Source organism: Pelodiscus sinensis, chromosome 1, assembly GCF_052426305.1.
Source record: "Pelodiscus sinensis isolate ZL-2025 chromosome 1, ASM5242630v1, whole genome shotgun sequence".
Classification (NCBI taxonomy): domain Eukaryota; kingdom Metazoa; phylum Chordata; order Testudines; family Trionychidae; genus Pelodiscus; species Pelodiscus sinensis.
Genome location: NC_143052.1, coordinates 195,595,070 through 195,622,112, shown reverse-complemented (window position 1 = coordinate 195,622,112; position 27,043 = coordinate 195,595,070). Strand labels below are relative to the sequence as shown.

At 44.9% G+C, this 27,043-nt stretch overlaps 1 protein-coding gene and 1 long non-coding RNA gene across 7 annotated transcripts in view; both read right to left on the bottom strand.

Moving 5' to 3' along the window:
- The window catches only part of PDE9A (phosphodiesterase 9A), a 96,094-nt gene that overhangs the window by 65,314 nt on the left and 3,737 nt on the right, over positions 1-27,043 (bottom strand). For 3 of the 6 annotated variants that reach the window (XM_075912259.2, XM_075912262.2, XM_006137869.5), the window contains 3 exons: positions 10,911-10,981; positions 9,054-9,131; positions 7,571-7,614 (listed from right to left, as the gene is read on the bottom strand). In XM_075912259.2, the coding sequence (XP_075768374.2) occupies positions 7,571-7,614; positions 9,054-9,131; positions 10,911-10,981 (193 nt within the window). The remainder of the gene's footprint in view (positions 1-7,570; positions 7,615-9,053; positions 9,132-10,910; positions 10,982-27,043) is intronic. The other 3 variants (XM_089774191.1, XM_089774193.1, XM_089774188.1) reach the window with 1 other exon arrangement.
- LOC142821374 (uncharacterized) lies at positions 84-7,564 on the bottom strand. The gene is made up of 3 exons (XR_012898155.2): positions 5,495-7,564; positions 5,241-5,333; positions 84-4,762 (listed from the first exon to the last, which is right to left on the bottom strand). It is a non-coding gene; the product is annotated as an uncharacterized LOC142821374 (long non-coding RNA).

Sequence of the window (27,043 nt, the reverse complement as noted above, 5' to 3'; positions counted from 1 at the left end):
GGGCTCGTACCCCATTCCTCCCTCACCCCCTTCCACTTACCCCTCCCTAGCCCCCCTTCCTGATGTACAAAATAAATGACATATGTTTTCAAAAATAGAAACTCTCTTTATTGAACAAAACTCGGGGAGACTGGGAAAAGGAGGTGGGAGAGGGGAAGAGAGAGGGTGGGAGAGGGGAGGGCAAGTAAAATGATCAGGGGTTTGGAACAGGTCCCATATGAAGAGAGGCTAAAGAGACTGGGACTTCTCAGCTTAGAAAAGAGGAGACTGAGGGGGGATATGATAGAGGTCTATAAAAGCACGAGTGGTGTGGAGAGGGTGCATAAAGAAAAGTTCTTCATTAGTTCCCATAATAGAAGGACTAGAGGACACCAAATGAAATGAATGGGTAGCAGGCTTCAAACTAATAACAGAAAGTTCTTCTTCACAAAGCAAATAGTCAACCTGTGGAACTCCTTGCTGCAGGAGGCTGTGAAGGCTAGAACTAGAACAGAGTTTAAAGAGAAGTGAGATCAAGTCATGGAGGTTGGGTCCATGGAGTGGTATTAGCCAGGGGGTAGAAATGGTGTCCCTGGCCTCTGTTTGTGGAAGGCTGGAGATGGATGGCACGAGACAAATGGCTTGGTCATTGTTTCGGTCCATCCCCTCCAGGGTCCCTAGTGTTGGCCACTGTCGGCAGACAGGCTATTGGGCTAGATGGACCTTTGGTCTGACCCAGTACGGCCATTCTAAGCTCAGGGCTCAGGGTCGGGGGTCTCACTGGACCACCCTGATTTTCATGCACACCTGCTCCTGGGTGGCCAGGCTGGCAGCTATCCTGACCTAGACGGTCACTTTCCTGTGCCTAGTGCGGAGGTTGTGGATGAGGTCCACTATGTCCGCACTAGACCAGGCGGGCGCCCGCCTCTTGCAGACCTGTGCAGGCTCCCAGGAGACACCAGCCTGGTCCTGGGAAGAGGCGGAGGGGCTGGGTAGCAGCGGGTGGCTGGCTTGAGCTGTGCCAGGTCCAAGGTCTGCTGGCTGGGTGCTGGCAGGCTTGCACCTGGCACGGGCACTGTAGCCAGCCCGTGCCCCTTTAATGGCTTCGGGGCCGGGAGGGGGGGCAAAAGAGTTTCCCTGGTGGTGCCCAGAGTGGCCACCAGGGCAAGCTGGGAAGGGCTAGCCTCCCACTAGTTCGAATTAAGTGGCTACACAGTCCTTAATTCGAACTAGTTAATTCGAACTAGGCGTTAGTCCTCATGGAATGAGGTTTACCCAGTTCGAATTAAGCGCACCGCTAGTTCGAATTAAGTTCGAACTAGCGGTTTGCATGTGTAGCGCCTATGAAAGTTAATTCGAACTAACGTCTGTTAGTTCGAATTAACTTTGTAGTGTAGACATACCCTAGGTTATTCTGAGGTCTCCAGTGTGCCCTCTCTGAAAAAAATTAAGAGGTCATGGTTTTGTTCTGCTACAGAAAAAAAAAATCTAAAAGCTTGAAATTTTTCACAAAATGGAATTCTTGTTTTGTTGCCAGCTCAAATTCTGACCCCCAATCGATTGCTATTAAGCAGCTAAGATTGTTCCATGGGTTATTTAGGGCAGAAACTTGCAGATCCTTACTCAGATGAGTAATCTCTTTGCAAGTTACAGTAGCAGCCGTTGGACTGACATTTATGTACCTGAGGTCATAGTCCAGCCCATGGGCTAATTGTGTCAGTAAGTTATGTCGGGAACAGATTTGAAGGATAAGGACCTTTTTGCTGATGACAGTTTAGCAGGAGCGTGTCACTCTCTTACATAAGTTTTAAGAATTATCTTGGCTCCCAAACAAAAATAGAACATTTATGTAGATTTAGCCATTATGACACGGTTCTGTCACTTCACAAATAACAAATAGGTACAGGTTGGAACTCCCCGGTCCAGCACCCTCAGGACCTGAGTGGTCCCCAACGAGGGATTTTGCCAGACCAGGGGAGGTCATTTCTTCCCCCAGCCACCAGCCCCCTAGACTGGCTCTGCTTCTGGCCTGGCCTCCCCACATGTGAGCAGCCCTGCTATGTCAGCCCATGGTCCCACTACTGGGGCTCTTAGCTTTGCTGTGGCAGACCACTGCCCTGTCACTGGTGCTCCTGCCCCACCAGATCTGCTGCAGCAGCACTGGCCCCACCAGCTCACAGTCCTGTCACCAGGACTCCCACCAGCCGCCCCTGCAGCAGACTGCTGCTCAGCTGCCGGCGTTCCTGATCCTGCCAGGGCAGCACTGTCTCCGCTGCTGGGGATCCTACCTCTGACAGCCCTGCTGCGGCAGCCCCGCAGGCCCACCGCTGGGGCTTCTGGCCCCACTGCAGCAGACCGCTGCCCCGCCGAGCCTGCTGGCATTCTGCCCGTCCTACCACCAGCTCAGCAGACTCCCACAGCAGGGCTCCCAGCTGCTGACCTCCCTGCAGCCAGCCTGGCTGGGTTCCCAGCCCCTGCAGTGCTCCTGCCTCTGGCCCTCCACTCGGTCTCTCTGGTCCAGCGACATCCATGGTCCTGTGACACCGTGGATGTTACCTGACCAGGGAATCCCAGTTGAGAGAAGTTCAACCTGCACAAGGAAGATAATGTCCATACATAACCATTCAAAGAAATCTGTGGGTCTCACCTCGAGACTTGTAAATCATCAGTGAGCTCATCAGTCAGCAAGATGTGCATTTAAATAACTTTGCACACAGGTCTCCTTCCAGGGAGCTACATTAACTTGGGCAGATCCAATTTTACCACTTCATGCTGGTATCTCTGGGGAAGAATCAGTGGCTTTCTTCCATAGGAGTGGTTGATACCTAGCTAATTGAAAAGGCAAATAAAAGGTAAAGGAAGTTGGAAGCAAAGATGAACTGTTTGCCCTTTGTCTGGTCAACGGGTAATGAAATGCAAGGTAGCCATTCCTAATGCTGAGGCTCTCTAGAAGGAAGTCGTGAATACATTGATCCCCCGGTGTGTTGGCCTAGATCTCATTCCATTTGATAAGACAAATAGGCTATTGACCTCTTTGCTTTTCAATATACAGTCCCAATTTTGTCCTGAGGTTTACTTTGTTATACTTTTCTGAAGGGCCTGTCTGAGCTAGTGACAGTGGGACTAGGGAAAGCTCAGAGTGCATCTAAGCAATGACAGGCCTCCAGCAGAAAATGCTCGAGAGGAATTTTGATTATTTTCCTCAAGGACTGGAATTCTGGAGGAGTTGATCTTCAACATAATTTAACTGGCATTTAACATATTACAAAGTGCTTGAACTTTAGTTGTTGCAACACTATTGTCTTGAATCTGTGACTCCTAAGACCATTTTAGCTTTAGGATTGAGACCACTCTCTTCATACCGTAGAAATCTGTTACTTGCAATACACCAATATTCCCTGGAATTAATGGAGACTGCCCCTATCATATAACTGGGGTAAATAATCTTCCAAGGTCCTGACCCATGTCACAAAGGCCAGGACACAAAGACTGGCCTATTACCAGTACTCCTGTGCATCACACCTACACTACAACTGGTTGATGCAAGTTATGTCAGAGTAAAGCTGCTGCAGTTAGGATATGCAGGTGCATGTATACTTGTCTCCTTGAGTTGGCGCTGTGTGGTAATCATCAGGAGTGCTTGTTCTGATTCACAGCTACTGGCACAGCAAGTGCAGAATGATAGTTGAATGCGCTTTTGGTAGACTGAGGTGGTGTTTACTCACAAGATTGGAATTCAGTTAGAAAAACTTCCCAACAACTATAAGTGCCTGCTGTGCCATGCATAATTGCTGTAAAGCAAAGTGTGTGGGGAATAGGGTGGCAGAGAGAGCTGCTGCTGGAGTGGAGGGTGAAGCATCTATCTGTTGAATTTAAACAGGCCCCTTCCCCAGTAACCTCCTCCCACAAAGTGCAGGGCCTGGGGTGGCTGCCCCAAACTATCCAATGGATGGGACAGCTCTGGGGGCCAGTTAGAAATTGTGTAGTGTTTGGTGCCATCTATGCATATAACACTGTCAGTGTACCTATTAATTTTGTGCTGCACTATGCATGTTTGTCACTAATCCTGTGAGTTGTGTCACACTGAACAAGTAAGGGGGTGCTTTCAGAGCTGCAAGACAGTTCAGCAGCCTATGTTATGAACTGATAATGATGTTCCAAATAAATGAATTTTATTCAGTAACAAAACCAGAGCAGAGAAAAATATGTGCAATTTAAAAGCAAATACACGCAAAGCTTTAATAAATTAATAGACCAGAACATATCCAGGGGAAAGAACATTCACATCCATTTGTACTACACATACAGCTACCATGACCTTCATAGGTCAGTGGATGGTATGGTTGTCCTTCATGTCCCCTGAGGTGGTAGGGCTATGGTTCCTGGTGCCATGTGGAATGTTGGAGGGGGGGGGGGGGAGGGAAGAAGGACTGCAGAGAAGTGCTTGAATGGAGTTCACCATAAACTGCAAAGAGAAATGACTCCAGTGCTGCTGAATCTGTAGGCCCACAAGAGTCTGCAGCATCTGTGTTTGCTGCCAGAAAACCCCCGTTATGTCCTGATGCACCTCTCTTTCCTTTTCCTGCTGGGAATCCTGTGCCTTTCTCTGGCCCATGTTTTTCTTCTCAAGGTTGCCTGCAAGGTTCACTTTCCAGGTCCTCTGCTCCCAACCTGATGCAGGATCTCACTTAACATGTCATCCCAAGCCCTCTTCCTTCTCCTCATCTGGCTCAGGCATGCCACAGGTGCAAAGGGGAACCCCTTAAGGCCACAATAGCAACAACTACAGAGAAAAAACAGAGGTACCCTTGTCAGTATAATCACAACAGAAAGCAAAAGTTAAGATTCAGAACTCACTTCCCTTGTTCCCCCAAAGTGTTCAGCAAGCCACACCCATTGACACTTCTGCTTTGGAGTGCTTGTGTATGGCAGCACTCTCAGGACCAGCAGTGCTGAAAAAGGCTTGCTAGGGGTGAGGGAAATGAGCCAGGTCTTGCTCAGCTGCATGAAACTATGAGCATAGGGTAGAGGCCCTGAAGACGGGCACCATTTTCCACAGACGGTGGTTATTTTACCCTAAGGGTAACAAAGGGCACAGCTGCTGCTGGTGACCCAAATTTGGCCAGACTTGTAAGCTGCTAGCTTGTGAACTACAATGGCCTGCTGAAGTTGCCGCAGACTGGTGTGGGAAAGTGTCCTACCATGGAGGAAGAAGGAAGGCTGCCATCCCTAGAAACCTTCAAGAAAGGACTGTGAAGTACCTCCATGAAAGTTCCATTGAGATGTCTCAGAAGGATCCCAGGGACATCCCTGTGTACATAAATTTCTCCTCAGGGCTCCCACCTGGCCTAGCCCTACAGGGGAATGAAAAATAGACAACAAAACTACTTTTTGTGTACTGCTACCTCTTCTAGTAGGAGTAAAATAATGCAAAATCAATAACTGTGCCCTGTTAAATTGGGGGTGCCATCACTTTAACTGGAAATAAATTTATATATGAACCCAAAAATCCTACCTTTCCATGGGGTTGCCAGGATTGACTAGATGTGGTGGAGTCTCAACCAGGTCCTTGCATAGCTGGACCCTCCCCAGTTGATTGTCTCCCATCCTCATCTTCTTCACCATTCTGATCAGGGACTGGTGGCTCAGGCTGGCCTGGAAGTATCCATGGTGATGGGTTTGCTCTAAGTATGGCATGCAGCTCTATCATGGCTTGGCACCAGATCCACTGTTGGCCTCCTGAACCTTCTGCTATGCCTGACATAGTTCCTTTGCTTTCACCCCACCTCGCTGCTGGTCCTGCTGTATCCCTTTTAAATTAATGAAGATTGCCTTTCTCCTAGAACTGGAAGGGGCCTTGAAGAAGGACACTGAGTCCAGTCCCCTGCCTTCATAGCAGGACCAAGTACTATCCCTGACAAATTTTTACCCCAAATGGCCTCCTCAAGGGTTGAACTCACAAACCCTGGGTTTAGCAGGCCAATGTTCAACCCCACTGAGCTATCCCTCCCCTCCTCCCCCATGCAATCTGCTCATAGATGTCCCTTTTTCTATAGCTGGTACCTAGCTGTGCTTGAACAGCCTCTTCTCTCCACAGGCCCAGGAGATCGAGTATCTCCAGCCTACTCCAAGCTCAAGCACATCTGGAATGTGTAGTTAGCATGGAAAGCTGGACAGTTGTGCACAACAGTGGACCGCTCCAGGTATGCTCACCAAGCTGGGCAATCAGGAAAAGGCACTTCACAAATTCATGGGTCGTTAAAGGGAAGGGAGGCCTTCTGGTCTCTGTGACTCCTGGGCAGTGGAGATCACACCGAGACCAGAGCAGTCAGTGTCAGGATTGTGGGACAGCTGCTGGAGGACTGTTAGGGTCAACACAGGTAACTTAGTGTCTATGCTTGCACAGCGTTGACCTCTGTACATCAACAATGGCTCAGCGCTTCTTGGGGAGACAGTGTATCGGCATTGTTGTAATGGAGCACTTACATTGGGGGATGGGAAGACAAATTTAAATGCAGACAGATGCACATCTAGGTCAGTGGAAAATGGCTTACACGGATCTAACTTTGTAGTAGATCAAGGCTCCCTCTGGTGAAGATGCAGCTTGTATAGTCTACTTACTAAGGGTCAAACTTTCCAGTCTAATCTTTCATGCTCTTCTTTGCTTAACATACCCATATTTCACTGTTTTCCAGCAATGTCAGAGAGCAGTGAAAAGAGTATTGCTAGCTTCCTTGTGGAAACTGCTGTGACCCTAGAAATGAGCAATTTTTCAAAAAAAGAAAAAAAGGATTTCCCACTCTCAATTATTTTTATCCTCTGCAAAAGGCCAGGAATGTTTAAAATTAAAGGCAACCAATGTACACGAGAAACAGAAATTAAAGAAACATTAATTTCCTTGCATACAGTCCTATTTGCTTCCTTTTTCCAAAACAGATACTGCCTGCCTGCTTCAGCTACTAATCCACTGGGAGTTTCCAGCCATTTCAGCTTAGATCTTTGGGAATCCATACTTCATAAAATGAAGCAAGAAATCACAGATACGATTAAAATGACAAGCCATACATTACACAAAGCCATACATTCCTCTCTCCCTTCACTCTCAGCAGGACAAAAACTCAGGGCTATGGGAAAGTGTAAATAGGTAAAAATTCAAAGTGAACTTTATGGAAAATAAAGCCAAACCTCCTGAAGCCATTGGGTCAGATTCTTAAGCAGTGTAAATCAGTGTAGCTTGACTGCAGAATCATGCTTAGGAACACCAAATGAGGATCAGTCCATTTTTTTGTAGATGAGGCAAGCAAACAATGATAGACACACAGAGCAGAGTTAGACCAGTGATGAACACATGAAAATGCCATGCTACATGTGCATAGGTGTATTTCCAACTTGAATACCCTCTGGTTTTAAACTGGGAGTTAAAATATTTTGCAGTTCTTGATGGCTTAGCTTCAACCACAGCAGATCAATATTTTTTTCCATTGTAGCTAGAGAGTGAACAAGTAACACATTTTCCAGATTTTTTTAATCAAAGCTCACTGGCTCAGTCAAAGGTGTTTCAGTAAATATGGCTAAAATAAAAGTGTGTTACCTGATATCTGTCCACTGGCCACAGGTCTCACTTTATACGGAGTACTGCAAAATATCAAAAGGGGCTTGTTATAATGACACTGAAAAAGCTTTGTGGTTCCTGGTGTACATGACTTGAGGAGCGGGAGGATGTATATCAATGCATTGTGAGCCCATTTTAAATTTGTGGGTTGAAAATTTACCCATGGAAATAAAGAACATGTACTTTCTATGAATTTACCACCTTCCGATTTGCCACTGCATGGTAGTAAAGGACTTTGTCAAGTTACTTTAGTGCCACCAGAACACACCATTGTCACATAGCAAGTACAGCAGAAATCTCTCCCCTTTCAGGAGAGTCAGGGTGGCTTGGAAACAGAGGAATCAAGGAAATTCTCCATGGGAAGAAGTTAGTTCCATATGGCAGGAATAGTCATTTTTGTTCTGTTTGTATAGTGCCTAGCACAGTGGGGTCCTGGTTTATCATTGGGGGGTTTAGAGAGAGAGAGAGAGAGAGAGAAAGAGAGAGAGAGAAAAAAGCAAGTCAGAGCAAGCTGTGAAAAGCCAGGGAACAGAAACTAAATTGGGTTTAGAGCAGTGGTTCTCAAAGTGTGGTCCATAGACCACTGATCATCCTGCAGGTAGGCCATGGGCTTGTGACTCACCTCTCCCCTGCAGTGGGGAGCCTGCACAGGTGTTCCAGCTTTGCCCCTCCCCACCCAAGATGGAGTGCCAGCTTCCCAAAGCAGGGGGAGGTTTGGATTTGGCTTGCAGGGGGAGGAAGTGGCTCCACATGCTGTCACGTCGCTCCCCACGGCTCAGCTGGGGGAACAGAAGCTTTCCCTGCTGCTTCTGTTGGCTGGAATCATGGCCAGTGGGAGGCACTGCCTGGGAGCGGTGGGAGGCACAGAGCTAGGTAAGCACCCTCCATTCCCTTCTCATGCCAAGACCCCACATCCCAATCCTACTCCTGCCCCCATCCTTCCTCCCTCTCATATCCCCCATCCCCAGTCTGCTCCTGCACCCATTTTGTCATCATGGGTGGTTGGCTGGTAGTCCGCAGAAAGGTTTGTGTTGAGTGGGGTGGGCTGTAACCCAAAACGTTTGAGAACCCTTGGTTTAGAGCAGTGTAGGGTTTGGAGCAGCGTGTATATGAATCCATGCCCCATAAATGCTGGGATCTCCTGTTTACAAATAATGGCATATCAAAGTGGTAACAGAGAAATAAAGAAGTCTGTGAATTACAGCAGCTGGGAGCCTTTGGAGTAAACACAGTGGGTTGAAAACAGATGTTCTACATGAAATACATATGTTCAGTAGTTTTTTCTCAGATATCTCTGCTTACTTTAATAACAGATAAAATTACAAATCAAAGAGATTTTAGTGTTATAAACTTGTGCCCAACTTCTGCTGACACTTAGCCCAGGAAAGGTGTTTGTGATTAAGCAAACCCTTTTCCCTGGGCTCGTCTCTATCTTATAGGATCAGGCCCTCCTGAGGCTTACCGTTCTGAGTTTGCTGGCATTGTTGGATCGATGGATACCATGCAATTATCAGCTGTCAAAAGAGAGATAGTTGAGTTCCTGAAAGACATGAATCAAAGAGGTTTAATTTAACGTAGAAAATGATGGTGCTGATTCTGCGCTGCTCACACCTTGGTATAACTGACGAAGCAGGATTAAAACACTCCCATTCTGACTAGGTACCATATTGCATCACTCCGCACTGATATAGATGACTGCACAGGGGCAAAGCAGTGAAGAATTAGGCCTCTAATGGCTATGCTCTGTATAGCTCAACCTCAAGAGAGATTTGCGATTACAATGCAACTTGTCTTGTCTGTTCCCAAAGGAAACTTTTTGCTCCCTATAAATTGAATTTGCTGTTCTGTTGAATAATCAGATACTGACTTCCACTGAAGAGCTATTATGATTTATTGACTTGGCAGAGTATATATTATATATGTAGAACAAGCTAAAAAATAATATTAAACACTTATCTTGAGAAAATACATACAAAATCCAACCCCCTCCAAGCAAAAAGCAGTGTTACTATTCATTTCTTTTACGAAAGGAAATTCTGAAATTGTTAAACGAGTTCCTTCACGAAAACAAACAAAAAACCAAAAAAACTAAAGCAAAAACATCAACAGCAACAGCAAGTATTGAAAGGAGGGCAATATCTGAATATTAGTTTTGGCATCATAGACTTAGTATGCTCACCAGAAGCTTGTCTGAAATTAGTGAAACCTCAGCTTCCCATTGTGGGGCCTTATTTAAAACAAACCATAACCCAATCTGTTTAACTAAACCTACCTAATATTGTTCATTAATGGCGTATATTGTTAAACAAGGTTTTCTGGGTGACAGTGGAAGTGTTTGACATCACAGGCAAATGCTAATTATTGATCCCTCCAATATCAAAGGAGTTGTAATAGCAAAGGTGAACACCAAAGCTTATTGGATTCCATCCCAGAGTTTTATGTTAATAATAGTCAGTAGGATTCCTCAGATACACACAGAGTTAGCCACACTCAATAGCTCTTTGTTGTTGTTTTTCGGTACCTTGAGTGTGTGCATCTAAGGAACATCAGACTCCTCTCTGCATACTCTTTTTAGAAGGTTCTGTGATAATCCAGGGAGCAGTGGGAACTGGCCTCTAGTCAGTGCATAGACAAAGGTCTTCTGGCCGATTCTCCACCTAGATTCTTGGGTGAAACCTCCAGGCCAATTCATTTTGTAGAGATTAGAAACGTCAAATTCTATCGCAATGGAAGAATTAACAAGAAACTCCAGGCATGAAAACTCATGGAATTTTTAGAACCCACTTTCCCTTCCTCAAAAATAACCCAATTAAAGGAGGAAGTGGCCTGGAACATGGGACTCAGTGACATTTTAATTTGTTCCACTTGTGCAAAATTCCAGTGAGTGCTCTGTGTTTGGATGGAACCTTGAACAATATTGGTATAGTTCTATTTGACAGTGCTCCAGATTGGTAGTCTGGAGTGGACAATTTTTCAAAATTCTATTCTATTCTATTCTATTCTATTCTATTCTATTCTATTCTATTCTATTCTCCTAACCAATATTGTGATATCTGAGCATTAATCTCTCTTCTATTTATGCATTATGCATGAATACTGTTACCCCAGTTTCTGCTTCCGACGTACTGTAACTTGAGAAATGCAACATTCAAATCTGGATTCAGCTCTAGATTTTGAAATATTTTCTTTGCTTTCTAAAACGCAGGGATTGTTAGGTGCGAGTTCTATTTTGGGCTCATCGCTGAATTGCTCTGAAGAGGGAAGGAACCAAGGTTAAAAGGTATGTTAGCCTTTGTCAAATGTATCAAGTGATACCTACCGTGGTAACCCAGTTGCAATGCAGAAAAGGTCCATGATATCTCTGGAATTGCAGTATTTACTGAAGACCACCTTCCAAGCAAAACAGCAGCAGTGAAGAAAAACAAGAGAGGTACAGTTTAATCCCAAGGGACATTAACCTCATGTACTGGCTTTTCGTAAATGATCATTCTTGCTTTTGAAATATCTGAATTGCCCTGGGCACTGGAATTTTTTCCTCCTTTTCTTCTCTTCCTCCTTTTCTAATTCATTTATTTTCAGAGAGAAAGCAGAAAAGGAAAGGGGATTTTCAAATGCTAACCCAACTATCTACAAATATATGAAATGACAGCAAAACACACTTTATCTTACACTTAACCTCTATAATGATCACGATCACAAATTGTACAAAGAAACAACGGAGAGTCCTAAAAGATGTGTCTTTGTAATGGATCAGACCGTCACGGCCAATGCCAGTAAGCACTAGTTAATTCAAGTCAATAGTGCTGCACTGATTTATATCAGCTGAGAATGTGGGCCTGTAATTTAGACAGAATGTAATGTTTTCTACATTGTAATGTATGGCACCACTGCAGGACTGTTAAGATCGTAGTTGAATCTGCTTGAGACAAATTCTAATTATTGCCACTGCTGCTGACCCTCAAAGAATGCCCTTATCCTTTTACACACACAAAAAAAATTAAGGTTGCAAAGACAAGCCTAAAAGATGTCAGTTTAAAAATCTCCAAAAGTCAGGACATGTTGGAGTTAGGTTTTCCATGCAATCCTTTTGTGCATTTGCATTATGACACAGTGTTTAATAACATGATCACATACTATTTTTCCCACTGGACCCTGCCTTATTCAGAGCACAGGATAGATTTGGTCTGGAGATGCACTGTGACTGAGCAGCGAAGAAGGCTTTTGTCTGTTGGATTTTGCTTCATTTGTTGCAGAAGTTGGAAGGTATGGGAAGGGGATTTCAAGAAGAGAAAGGAAACACTCATGGTCTTTTAAGCAATCCCTGCCTCATTCCTTCCATCACCCAGGCCTCTTCCATTTGAGTTCACAAAGTAAGGGTATGTCTACACTACCCCGCTAGTTCGAACTAGCGGGGTAATGTATGCATACCGAACTTGCTAATGAAGCCCGGGATTTGAATTTCCCGGGCTTCATTAGCATAAAGCCGGCTAGTGCGAACCCCGTGCCGCGCGGCTACACGCGGCATGGGCTAGATAGTTCGAACTACGTAGTTATTCCGAACTATCTGTATGCCTCGTGGAACGAGGTGTACAGATAGATCGGAATGGCTACGTAGTTCGAACTATCTAGCCCGTGCCGCGTGTAGCCGCGCGGCACGGAGTTCGCACTAGCCGGCTTTTAAAAATGGCGGAGCCGGCTTTATGCTAATGAAGCCCGGGAAATTCAAATCCCGGGCTTCATTAGCAAGTTCGGTATGCATACATTACCCCGCTAGTTCGAACTAGCGGGGTAGTGTAGACATACCCTAACTGACAACAGTAGTAGATTGCGTTCCATCTACCGTAATTATTTCCCACGCCTGTGCAGAATGAATTTTGTTGGGTGCACCATATTGGTGCACCCAACAAAATTAATGTGCCAGGGGTGAAGCCAAGGGGTTTGGAATGTGGGAGGGTACTCAAGGCTGGGACAGACTGTTGGGGTGGGTGGGTTGGGGGCTCCACCTAGGAGAGCAGGCTCTGGGATGGGGCCAGGAATCTGGGGTTTGGGATGCAGGCTGTCCCAGGGCTATGGCAGGGATAGAAGACTTCCCCCAGCTCTCCCTTCCCCTATCAGCACCTGGATAGGAGGGAGAAGTGTCTCTCCTCACTGTGGCAAAGCTGAGCAGAAACTTAGGTTGTCATCTGTTATGTTGACCAGCATAGATGGGTGACTGGAAACCTTTCCAGTAGGTTTCACACATATTTGCTGACAGCAGAGGAATGATGAGACTCAAGGATTTTGCTTTCCATTCCAGGCTCTAATGGGAAGTGTGCTCTCCTGGGTTTGGGTGCTTCTGTTTATTTCCCCCAAGCACGGCCCCTGCGTCAGCCTGTTCCAGTCCTGTTGTTTCCTCACTCCTGCCTCCTTGTTCCCATCTCATTCTCTTCATTTTGCAGCTCCCAGTCTCCATGCCTCAAGGCCTCTCTCATCCTAGTTCCAACCTCCCTGCTCAGCCAGCCCAGTTTTCCCCTCCTGGCTTCTCATACAGGCTGCCTCCCTCCTCCCTCCTGGCCTCCAGCTGCCCCCTCCAACCACATTCCCAGTCTCCTTCCCTCGTCATATCCAACCTCACTGTTCTCTCCTGCCTGCCAGCTCTCTGAACCACTTTGTCCAGTCTGTCTGACTTTTGCCCTGCATCCAGCTCCTTATCAGATCTCTCACTCTTACCCTGTCACTTCCTTCACCTTGCCCCCCACTCAGTCCCAGTCTCCTCCCATTCCCTTTGTCCTCCCTTCCCTTGCTCCCAGTTCCAGTCTTCACCTTGGTTCCCTGCTGTCCCAACTCCTGTTCTGATCCATGTCTCCCTCCCCATTGCCTTTCCTAGCTCACAATGCCAGTCACTTTATTTAGCCAGTCCCACTTGTAAGAGAAAGAAAGTGTGAGCCTGAAGCAAGGGCCTGGTACTTAAACCAAAGTAAGCAAGAGTTATACTATGAGTAACAGAGAGGCCGTGCTAAAAGCAAATGTTTGCTTGCAAGTTAGTGTTTTTTTGGGCTAGCACTGCTAGAAGCACATAAAATATGTAATTACATTTTATTAGAACAGTGCAAAAACATTTTAATTTAGTACATAATAAAATAATTTAAAACAACAACAGGTAGTAAATGTTTTGGAGAAAAGTACAAGAGGAGGTACCAAATGTGTCATTAATGCATAAAATAATATGTAAGGTGCATATTATAGATTGTTTATTTTGGTTTATAAATGTTGGACTACCTTAATATTACTTTTTGGCCAGCCTAGGGAGCAATAGTAAAATTCATACTATTAATTAAGCCACATCCATTATCACTGGTACAAATGTGTAAGCAGGGGCTGAACTGCTGCTTGCTATCAGCTAGCTAAAAAGAGGGGTGGGTGTGCCCACTACAAGGCTGCGTCTAGACTGGCATGATTTTCCGCAAATGCTTTTAATGGAAAAGTTTTTCCGTTAAAAGCATTTGCAGAAAAGAGCGTCTAGATTGGCACGGACGCTTTTGCGCAAAAGCACTTTTACGGAAAAGCGTCCATGCCAATCTAGACGCGGTTTTTGTGCAAGAAAGCCCCGATCGCCATTTTCGCCATCGGGGCTTTTTTACGCAAAACACTTTTTAGCTGTCTACACTGGCCCTCTTGTGCAAATACATTTGCGCAAGAGAGCTTTTTCCCGAATGGGAGCAGCATAGTATTTGCGCAAGAACACTGACAATCTTACATTAGATCGTCAGTGTTCTTGCGCAAATTCAAGCAACCAGTGTAGACAGCTGGTAAGTGGAATGAGGAGTAATGCTAGTTCGAACTAGGAAGCCTAGTCCGAACTACCTAGTTCGTGCCGCGTGTAGCCGCGCGGCACGGGGTTCGAACCAGCTGGGATTTAAAAATGGCAGCACCCGGCTTATGCAAATGAAGCCCGGGAAATTCAAATCCTGGGCTTCATTTGCAAGTGCGGTATGCCTACATTACCCCGCTAGTTCGAACTAGCGGGGTAGTGTAGACATACCCTGGTTTGGCTGAGAGCCAGACCCATTGCAGCCAGTGGAGTGGTGGTGACGACCAGCAGAGTGGCTGGTGGGAATCACTGGCTGGTGACGTAACGTGGTGTGGAGCGGCGACCAGTGGTGTGGAGAGGTGGCAGGCAAGAAGCGGTGACCAGCGGCATGGTGCGGAGCAGCAGTGGCAGCAGGCAAGGAGCGGTGGTAGGTGACCAGCGGAGCGTCCGGTGGCGTGAGATGAGACAGTTGGTGGAGCGTGGCGGAGTGTCGTAAGGTGCCCCCATCTATCCCCCAACCCCATTTCTATCCAGGTTGGGAGGTGAAACCCTGCGGGTGAACTTTGGGACTCTGGGTGGCACGGACCAAGGACAGAGATTTTTGGGGTGTTGGACTCTTTGGACTTCAGGTGATTCGTGGCTGGGGGGGGAGGGGCTTAGTTCACGTTTGGGTTATGAACTCTGTTTGTGGTGTTTTCCCCAAGTTAATGCCGTATGACTTCTCTCTCTGTCTCATTAAATGTTTCTTTCCTACGCTCAGACTCAGTGCTTGCGAGTGGGGAAACATTGCCTCTCAGAGGCACCCAGGGGTGTGTGAATTTCCCAGATTACTGGGTGGGGGCTTGAGCCGGTTCTGTGTGAGATGGACCCCAAGATATCGAACCCAGCCCTGGTTACTGCCAGGCCTATCTGGCAGAAGGGTTACAAATGCATAGGGGCTCAAAGGCCATTTGGCTCCCAACAACCGCGAATGTACTTCGTTCAACAACAAACCTGACTCGGGTGCCTTCATATCTTATCTAAGTCTATGGTCTTTGGGAGCTTTCAAAGTCTATCATGCTAGCTACCTGCGCAGAGCAGACATGACATACTAAAAAAACATATAAAAGGGCACGTGGCTGAGTGTTTATCATCACTAACAGACAGAAGACCTGTCAGAACACTACACGGGTGAATCCAAAATTTACTACTTCATTGTCCTGACCTACTACACCAGTCTCCTTGGCTACGTCTAGACTGGCATGATTTTCTGCAAATGCTTTTAACGGAAAAGTTTTCCGTTAAAAGTATTTGCAGAAAAGAGCGTCTAGATTGGCACGGAAGCTTTTCTGCAAAAGCACTTTTGTGCAAAAGCATCTGTGACCAATCTAGATGCACTTTTGCGCAAAAAAGCCCTGATCGCCATTTTCGCGATCGGGGCTTTTTTGCTCAAAACACATCTGAGCTGTCTACACTGGCCCTTTTGTGCAAAAGTTTTTTTCACAAAAGGACTTTTGCCCGAACGGGAGCAGCATAGTATTTCCGCAAGAAGCACTGATTTCTTACATGAGATCATCAGTGTTCTTGCGGAAATTCAAGCAGCCAATGTAGACAGCTGGCAAGTTTTTCCGCAAAAGCAGCTGCTTTTGCAGAAAAACTTGCCAGTCTAGACACAGCCCCGGTGTGTAAGTCTTCCCTTTCCCTCCTGTTCCCCATCAGTCTGCAGCCCCATTCAGGCTCCTTGTTCTAACCTATTCTCCCTCAGGTCTGGCTCTTGTCCTTGGAGCACCCTCCTCCTCACTGCTTGGACCCAGAAGAGGGCCACTAAGTGCCCAGTATAGTCAGGCTGTCTACTTTCAGTGCCAGTGCCTGGGCTCTGACTCAATTTGGCCTGCAGCATCCCAGAGCTGTAATTGCCTGGAAAGGCCTGCTCAGACCAGGCTGTAAAGCATCCAGTACCCATGAAACCGTCAGGGGATTTACCCTCTAAAATCCAAGAAGTCTCTACTGAGCATGTGAAAACTGCAATTTTTTCAAGGCTTAAACCTTAGCCAAATTTGGGCAGATTTTCACAGGGATGGGAAAAGATACACCCCTGGCACAAAGACCAAATTTCATGTCCTGCTCCAAAGCATGCTCCCTCCTTCCACTAGATCATTTTGAAGAAAAAGTCTCAGAAGTTGTTTACCATGGGGAAAGCTTGTTTCCCTAGTCTTACTCTCAGATATGGCTGAACTGTTTTGATTGAACTAAATTCAGCCTGAAGCAGACAGCCAACACAGACCGTTTCAACTCATAGGCTGTGTCTAGACTACATGCCTCTGTCGTCAGAGGCATGTAGATTAGACACATAGGCAAAGGCAAATGAAGCCGCGGTTTAAATGATCGCGGCTTCATTTACATTTACATGGCTGCCGCGCTGAGCCGACAAACAGCTGATCAGCTGTTTGTCCGCTCAGCGCGCTAGTCTGGACGCTCCCCTGCCGACATCAAAGCCCTTTGTCGGCAGCCCCATTATTCCTCGTGGGATGAGGTTTACCGGGGCTGCCGACAAAGGGCTTTGATGTCGGCAGGGGAGCGTTCAGACTAGCGCGCTGAGCGGACAAACAGCTGATCAGCTGTTTGTCGGCTCAGTGCCGCAGCCATGTAAATTTAAATGAAGTTGCGATCATTTAAATCGCGGCTTCATTTGCCTTTGCCAAAACAACAAATCTACATGGCTCCATCGACGGAGCCATGTAGTTTAGACATACCCATATAGACATAGTTTGGCAAAATTATACGCTACTGAAAACAGGATGTTACAATGCGAGGTGTCAAGCAACCTTACTAACAAGCAGTGCTCCCAGCCCCACCTGTAATAGCAGGGTTCAGTCGTGTAATGATACTTGCAGCATTCAAAAACAATAAATTAAGCCACAATAGAGACTGGTTTCAAAATCATGAGATAAACATATATATACAGATATTGAGTCATTTGTCTTCTGGTTTTTGAGCTTTTAGGCATCACATTGGCAAGTTTTTCTACACAACCCTGGGGACAAAAACTTTATATATTCCTTCCAGACAATGAAAGTAGAGATTTTCACATAATAAAAAGATTCTGGGAGTCAGGGATTTAAGAAAGCACACCAAAAGCCATAACGGGATTGTAAGAGTTGGCCACACTGTCAGGATTCGTGAGACTATGCAAGATGAGGTATTAGATGAGGTATTAAACAAATGCTTCATATCCCAGTCTCTGGGAGAAATTAAAAAAAAACATTGCTGTAGTCACGGTATGAAACTTTTGTTGTTGTTGTTTTTAATGAGCAGAGGATAAATGATACTGCATTTCCCCAATCATTCAGGTATCTAGATTAAATTTTACAGGACTGAACAATTTTACAGGACTAGACCATTAAAAACCTGAGGCAGATAATTACCAGTTATTACACGTTATTTGGAAAGTAACTAGCATCAAGACACAATTTATTGTATTTGGCTATTTTGGTAATCACCACAGTGCTGGACCTCAATTTTTACATATCAGATTTAGATATGACGGAAATCCTGTTCTTAGCAAAACCCAGCAGCTTTCTGAAGTGCTAGCTACTAAAACTGCCTGACACAATATTGTGATCCCATTATTGTACAAAGAACTGACAAATGCAGTAATTTAGGAGAGGATGGTAATTGCAGCTGAACTTAGAATGAACTTTTATGACAAGCCGGGAGTGCTATTTCAGATGACTGGGGTTCTCATTCTGGAAATCAATTATTAGTGACCAGAGAGGATAAGAGTGGGATAAGATAAAAAATATTCAGGAAGCACTAAAGGTCAGAAAGCTAGCCTGTTGCATGAAGGAAAACACAGAGCTTTAAGGAAGCCAGAATGAATTTTTCAAAGTTTTGGAAAATCATGAAAGAATGCAAAGTTAGGAAATAAAAATATTACTTAGTAATAATATTACTGTTGTCCATATTTAAGTGGATATGGGCTAGATTCCAAATTTTCTTGGTTTTTAAAAAAGTTTGATAGAAACTGTGATTCATAAATCACTTGCTGTATTTTGATAAGGCACTCAAGTTTTGAATGATTGTCTTTAGGGTTTTTTAACCAATTATTTTATGCCATAAAAGGTCTTTTCATTTGTCAGCTGTTGAGCTCTTCTGATTGGCTTTCTTCTGCTTTCAACCCTGGCAGTCAGACAACAAGCAACCATTTCCTAGTTAATATATAATTGGTTCTATGATTGCCTGCATGTTCTTAGGCTTTGTCTACACTTTAAAAGTTTAAAAAGTGCGGCCGTGGCAGTGCTTTGAGCTGAAAATGTGGCCACAACGTGAGTGCTGGGAGAGAACACCTTCTCCAGGAGAGTAACTAATTTCCAGTGCTGTAGCTTGGTTTACACTGGTTCTTTACAGCACTGTAACTTGCTGTGCTTGGGGGTAGGGATGTAAATAGTTAACCAGTAAGCTTCATTGTGCAGGATCACTGGAGTAGCCCCTGTCTGTGGTGGGCCTGGCCTGACCCCACCTGACCGAAGGTTACATTCTGGCTCCCTGCAGCATGTTCAGCCATGTAACGACTAGGATTTTTAGACTTTACAAAGTTACATTTTTTAATGAATGTTTTCATCCCTAGCTTGTGGTTGAGCCAGAAAGTTACAATGGTGTAAAGTGCAGTGTAGACTTAGCCTTACTCCTAATGAAGTAAATGGGAGTTTTCCTGGTGACTTCTAAGTGGGAAATGGGTTGGCTCTTTGTTTTGAGTTTGAGGTGGAGCATATTTTGCCTTAAAGCCCATTTAATGAGCTAGTAGTACCCTATTTTGCATGTGTAACTTGTGAGGGTGGGTGGGAGGAGGGTGGACTTTGGGCATGTGTGTACCACTGATAGCACCAGTACAGTCTGAAAAGCCCATTCACTCAGAGCTAGGGATGTAACAGTACAGTCGATTAACCGATAAGCAAAAGCTTATAGGTTAATGCCATACACTACATGCATCCCCCCCAGCCAGTAATTTTTTTAGCAGGATGGCCAGCAGCCTGGCTCAGTCCTGGCTTGCACCAGTAGGGTTGCCAGGTGTCCAGTTTTCACCCGGACTGTCCGTTATTTGGGTCCCCCATCCGATATAAAGAAAACCAGGAAATACCAGACGTGAAATATCTGGTATTTCCTGTTTCCCTCGGACAGAAGCCTGGCGGGGACAATTTTCCCCTGTTGCATCTGGCGGGGGTAGGGCAGTGAGGAGCCATCCTCCCCCCCTTTTTTTTGCTCAACAACTTTGGTCTCCCCCCCTTTTTTTTCCTCAACAGATTTTTTTCCCCAATGGTTTTTTTTTTGGGAGGGGGGGGGGAGGGGGGGTGTTCAGTATTTTTTGTTAAACCATCTGGCAACCATATGTGCCAGGTCTGGAACTTACCCTGCTGTGGCTCTGCATTTAAAGTATATTAGGAGCTGGGCAGGGAGCTCAGAGCCTCCTGCCAGGACAGGGGCTGCTAGCACCCTACGCTGCTGCCTCTGTATGAGAGGCAGTAGCACAGGTCAACAGGCAGTCGATCTGCGAGGGGAACTGGTTTTTAAACTGGCTCCCTTCTCAGACCAGCTCCGGCATGATACCTCACACTGCTGCTTCTGATACAGAGGCAGCAGCACAGTGTGGCAGGGATCTTTTCAGGAGTGGGGTCAGAGCACATTGGCTGCTGGCCCAACCCCAGGGATTATAGAATAGTCGAGTAACCGATAAGAATGAATGAGGTTAATCGACTATTCAATTAACCAATATTTAACATCCCTACTTAGAGCTCACCTTTATTTCAGAGACATTAGCAATGTTCCCCACCTGTGGGTGTAGCACAGCAATACATAGCTTGCAACCATCCATTGCCACAGTACTTGCAGTTGGGTCACCAATAAAGTGACCAGACAGCAAGTATGAAAAATAGGGTTGGGGGTGGGATATGATTGGCTCCTCGTGTTAGAAGTGTTCTTAAAAATGAGAACAGTTGATAAACCTAGTTGCCAATGACAAAATGATTACCTGTCACAGTCAGTAATAACCCACCTTCAGATGGTAATTGCAGCTCACTTCTGGCCTCTCTCAATTACATGGCTTGGTACTTAAGGGCCAAAAGACACTTATCACTAGGGATGTAAAACTCTGTGTAATTGGTTAACCCATTAAATATATTGTTTAACCTGTTAACCAATTAGAGGGGAGGCGGGGGGTGGCGGCACTCTACCTCAGCTGGGCTGGAGCGACCCCCTCGCCACAGACAGGGATGCACTAGCCAAGCTGGAATAGCCCCTGCCAGCAGTGGGCCCGGGTGCCCCACAGGCAGGGGCTGCTCCAGTCAGGATCCCATAGCAGCCTCTGCCTGTGGGGGTGCTGGAGCCCGCTGCAGGCAGGGGTTGTTCCCCGTGGGCCAGAGCAGCCCCTTGCTCACAGCATGCAGGGAGCTGCTCCAGCACCCACCAGTTAATCTTAACTGGTTAAACATTGACATCCTCGCTTACCACACACTCCAGAACAGCCTACGTCCTCACACAAAAGTTCTAGAAGCACCGCGGCCATCCTAGGCCTGCATGAGACTGCAGTGCCACCATTCAGTGCTTGTAGGCTTACGTCCAAACTGCCAATCAGCTTACTGGGATTCCACAGCTCTTAAAAGCTGTGTCAGCTGTCTCCACTGCTCCTTGTCTGCATGAACTCCTTAGTAAGGCCTGCTGCCATTGCTTTCTCAGGAAGACAAGGGGCTGCTGAAATAACTCCTTTTGTGTCCAATGTCCTGTATCCCTCTTGAGTTGCATTAATGCCAACATCTCAGGGTAGGAACCAGGGTTTGCTATAGATTGGGACAGACATCCACCCTGGACAGAAATCTAGATTATGCCAAACAAGAAATACTTCACTGAGTTGAAAGGCTCACTTCCACACGGCAGCCCAGGAAGGACAAAGAAATTGTTCCAAAACATGATTTAAAAAAAACCCCAAAAACACCACCCAACCAACAACCAAACACACACCCCTCCCAAACCAAACCTGTAGAGCAGCACAGCTTAGAGCAGGACTAAAAATGATGGGATGTGCTCCCAGAAGTCCCACTGCCTGATAGGCAAGTACAGTACAAGTGTGGATACAGCAATTCCACTGGGGCTTTGCAGTGTGGGCACTGCGGCTAGGCTAATCTGGGAGCCAATCATATGAGCTACCTCTTCAGCAAAGAGATACCCAAAATCATGCGACTTTAGTGAAGGGTACTATTGGCACTCTGACCAAATTCTTCTACTTATTCATAGAAGAGATCTAGCACAGGCAGTGGCAATTCAGGTTACCATATGCTGCTCCCAGCAGCACACTTCTGCTTGCCCTGGAGAACTCATATGTATGGTTTAGGGCTGAGTTGAGGCTATAATAGCCATTCAGTGCTGGGCTTCTTCGTTAACTCCACTGGCAAGGGTGACAATTAGGCTAATCATGATTATACGGATTCTTCTCTTCTGGGAACTGGACGGGCACCACAAAAGTTAATTTCAAACAGATCTCATCTCCTAGCAACTTTCAGTAACTATAATTTTGGACCATACTTGAGTTCACCACCTTGAGTTAAAAGGCTCTATATTTCACCAGCTGTTTCCTCCCCAGTCCAGTTCCCTGCAGAAATATTGTCACAAAGTTCTCTTTACTGAGCTAGCAAAGCCAGATTAGTTTAGCCATTTTGATTCTTGTTCTCTATTAGGAACACTCTAAAGGTGGGGGAGAAAGCACTAGAGGCTTCTGTCTGAATTTGGAGATTGCTAACTCCTTCAAGACTCCAAACTGCTATAAACCCAGTATACTGCCTCTTCCTGGCAGACAGCACTGGAAGGAATATAATCCTAAAAACATTATAGCAACTGCACATAATTTGTTAACCTTAAAATTGGGGAAACATTTGTCACATTTCAATCCCTGTTGCCCTCTTGCCTGTAGAGGAATTTCCAATAGTCTTAGAAAAAGGGACAGTGAAACTGGTCATCATTTAGTATTTTACATAATCATTTTCAGAAGCCTCCAACAAAATCAACATGTCGCCATTGGATTTAAGCACAGAATATGCTCCAGTTGCTTCTGAGGGCAACATGAAGCAAGGAAATAAAGCAGAGTGACTAACGAGATGACAGACTTTCTGGAGTGGAAATAAGAGTTGGATTAAGCATGCAATGAGTGTGAAATAGGCCACTGAGTCAGCGCTAATACTTATTGACGGGGCTTTGGGTCGGGGCCACCATGCTAATATTTCAGTGACTTTTTCAGACAAACATCTTTTTTACCTTAGTCCCTTTTGTACAGCTCTGGGGTGTGTTAAAGATCTCATGGTATTTTACAGCATGGGTAGAGATTAATAACCCTAGCGTCTTGCTCAATATTCCCAATAAATAGAACACATTATGGTCTATGCTGAGCAGAAGCTATTATTCAAGATACAAAATTGCTCTGATTACATGCAATCCCTGCCCTTCTAGTTTATAGCTAATTACTTTGTATTTCACTTGGGGAATATGGATACCATGAGTAAGAAGCAACATACACATTCTGTTCTATATTTAGGGTCAGAGTAACTCATCCTCCACCTGTCCAGAATGCTATACCTTATTAATATTTGTTGATAATTAGACTTTGTTCCAATTTTTTAAACAAGCATTTCAATTTTTTTCCTGGCAAAATTCCTAGTTGAGTAGTATGAAAAATAAAGCAAGCCTGTTTTTGGCTTCCAGCCCTTTGCATGATAGTATCAACCTGCTAGATCTGACATCAGTAGCCCTTCAGTGATGTAGTTTTTTCAGTCAGTAAAATATGCAGTGCTCAGGATCCCTGTCAAACAGGACAGGGTGTGCGACCTTCTAAAGCTCTGTAAAAATGCCAGCACCTGCAGAATAACACTATAGCATAGTTTGTCATACAACATACCATAATAAGTGAGCAGATGGTGCCTAAGTGCAAGCAGCCAAGTTTTGGTGGATCAATGGCCAAGAGGGGCAAGAAGCTGGAATATACCAGAACAGTTGGGAGGAGTAGGAGCAGAGGCGGGGGAGGAAGGGGAAAGGACAAGTACCTCTGAGGCAGGTAGAAGGACTGTGAATGAACCCAGCAAACAGGCCTGTGATGAATACTGCTAGACTGCAATTGGTGATGAACTCTTGGGATTCAGACTCATGTGTCCCAAGGGGAGGTGAAGGCTGTGTAGTCAAGAAGCAAGATATCTGAATAGGTCAGGGGTCCAGATTAAGCAGCCACTGGCCTGGTGGGATGCACATTTCAGCTTTATGTGCACCACTGGTGTGATATGAGGCTTCACGTAGGAGAGGTCTGAAGGTTTTGGGTACCTTTGGGAGGTGTGGGAAGGAGAGGGATGGTATGATGGTTTCACTATCACTGTTGAATTCCCTTAGTCCTCCACCCCCTTTTGGCTCATTGGTCTGTTCCCATTCCCATGCTTACTGTTCCTTAAATGATCCCAGAATTCTGCTGTGTGCAGTAGGTTCTGGATCCATGTAAGCAAAGGGGGGGGGGGGCCTATGCCGGAACCAAAGAGAAATAGGTTCAGGAGTGTGCTACCTTATGACATCGACCAGCACTTGTGTCCAGGGTGTGGGGGGGGGGAGGTGCGGCGGACAATATAATTATGCTTTTGTGTGTAAACTTTCTTGTTCAGGATGTTACAAGTGTTACTGAATTGCTTTACCAATTTTCATAGAGGAATTCTGAACTGCGGTATAAAAAGTCTGATGTGAAATTTCATCCTGATTATACATTCCTCCCCAACAGTCTTACGTAGCTATATCAGTGTGAAACAGCCTCCAGAACACTTAAATACTGGGGAAGAAGAAACTTGCTTTTTAAATTTTGTAATCACATGGTCTTCTTGAGATGCTGAGAAAGTACTGATAAGACTACCTATCTTATCAGTTATATTTCCCACACATAGAGATAAGCACCATCCAAAACCTCACTTCTTGGATCTCAATTTCAAACATTCCTAAACTCAGATGGTACTTAGAAGTGCAACTGGAGCTCAGCTCTATCCAATATCAAGCTGATTCTCCTTTATTGTCCTACTAATTAATAGTTAGGCCAGTAACATCGCCTCTTTGTTGCCCAACTAATTAATAGTTAGGCCAGTAACATCGCCTCCATTTCCCCATCTATAAAATCTAATGAAAGAAGTACAGAGGCTTAGGTGATTTTTATTTCATTTTTCTTTACTTTTATAACTGACACAGCAAGTCCAGCAGTGCCGGAGCTATGAAATGCTAACCCTAGAGGTGCCGGAGTTCAGCCCTGGAACAAATTAAGCACTGATCCCTGAGGGTACATCTACACAGCAGTGTTATTTCAGAATAACTGACTTTATTCCGAAATAACATTGTCCGCGTCTACACTACAAGCAGTTATTTTGACATAATGTCAAAATAATGGCCAGCTGGAGGACTTCTTACTCCAACTCTTGTAACCCTTATTGTATGAGGAGTAAGGGAAGTCGGAGGAAGAGTGCTCTAACTCGGACATCCTGCTGTGTAGACAGTGTCAAAAGCCAAAATAAGCTATTTCGGCTTAAGCTAGGCAATTGACGTAGCTGAAATTGTGTAGCTTGTTTAGCTTGTTTTGACTTTAGCTCTGCAGTGCCCGGAGAGCTGCAGGCTATATTCCTGGTCAGAAATGCTTTGGGAAGGATGCTGCAGAAGGGGTGTGCTTTTTAGAGAGGGAATGGTTGGCATAGGAAATGATGCGAGCTCAGTGTGGCTCCTGTGCAGTCCTTCTGGGCAAAAGAACGGTGGCTATAGACTTGTGCCTTCAGTGTATTTGGAGGAATGTTTGGGGCTGTATGAAATATGCTGAAAATACTCAACTAGTTAAAAAAGAGTTACCACGCTTTTAAAAGAATGCAGAAGGTATGCATATCACACCTAGCAATATGGTTCCCTCTCTTCCAAAGGTCTGAACAGATTGTATAAAGCCGTTTTTTACTCTCTAAAATATTCACTAAACTGGACTATGTAAACAGTTTGACGTGACAAGGTATTTTAGAATGACCATTGCTCAGTTTGCTTAATTATTAACTAGCCATCAAGAAACTATTTCATCAGCTTTCTTGAATTCACTGAAATGTGGTGAGTTATGGGGGAAGTTGAAACAAATTACATGAATCGTGATCTGAGCTATTTTTCATTGACTGTTGTCGTTAGGGGTTCACGCTCAAGAACTATGGCAGAGTTCCTGCAGACATTATTCCCCCCGCATAAATGCGGCAGTTCTCAATCAGGAATAAGTATATCATTTGCGGTACACAGTGACCTTCCATGGGGTACATCAATTCACCTAGAGTCTTGCCTAGGTTTACAACAGGCTACATAAAAAGCAGTAGTGGCTTCAATGCAAACTAAAATTTCATACAGATGATGATTTATTTATAGTACTCAATATGCTGCACACTGAAATGTAAGTGCATGATTTATATTTTAATTCATTCATTTTATAATTGTACGGTAAAAAGTGAGAACATTAAAAAATGTCAGTAGTAGTGTTCTGTGACACTTTTGTATTTTTATGTCTGCTTTTGTAAGCAAATAGTTTTTAACTGAGGTGAAAAGCTGAGGTATGGAAAGCAAATCAGATTCTTCACAGTGATACAGTAGTTTGGAAAGGTTGAGAGTCACTGTATAACTGTAACCCCTTGGGTACTCATATGGGACACGTGAATAAAGAATGTGTGAAAATTGGCCGGACTGAGGCAGATATGTGCAGCATTCAGTACTGCAAAAACAATTTACCACTCTTGGTTTGATCAGTCTGTCACTTTTCTAGGGTTTTTCTTTTTAAAAAGAGTGTTAGAAAGTTTGGACCAGACATAGCAACCTTCAGAAATCTAGTAGTGTTTATAATATAGTTACAGTTGTTTTAATTGAAACAAAAACTAAGCAAAAACCAAACAACTCTCCTCTTTCCCCCACAACATGACAACTGGTAATGTAGTACCAAAGTATGTCAACTTTGTTCCGCTCATCAGGAGCTTTAGTATTCTGTAGTGCCGGTCAATGAGACCAAATTAGGTTGAATTAGGAGGGTTGCTTTTGTTTTAAGGCTCTTTTTCATTTTGGCATTCAAAGTGCCTTTGATTTTACTGGGAAAAGGACTCCAAATTTCTTCACTTACTGCCTGAGCTGTGGCCCTGTCTAAGGTTTGAGGAAATCATCCAGGGTCAGTACTCTTCCATTTACATTACAGTAGTTTTCATGCCCTCCCATCTGTCCATTCTTGGGTCTAAATACAAATCTGTAATAATATCTTCATGAATTCCCAACAGATTAAAATGATTCACCCCATCAACTGCCACTGCTCATCATACTTGGGACTGAAATCACTCCACTGACATACTTAAAAATGACACTGCCCAGAAGCCACCCCCATTGGAATTGTTGCTGTTTGGCAGCTATGCTTTGGAGCCATTTACTCCATAAAGTTAATCTACTGTCACGTACACTGAGCCTTGGCCTCTAAGTGGGAAACAAAATCACCATCAGAAGCATTCTGTTTGTGGATGTCTCAGCAGGAGTGCCTTCAACAGAACCTCAGTTAACATTTCTTAAAAGAAAAAAGTCATGCTGTTATGAAGAGATGAGAACACCTCAAGATTTGGCTTCAGACCCTGAGGTCAAAC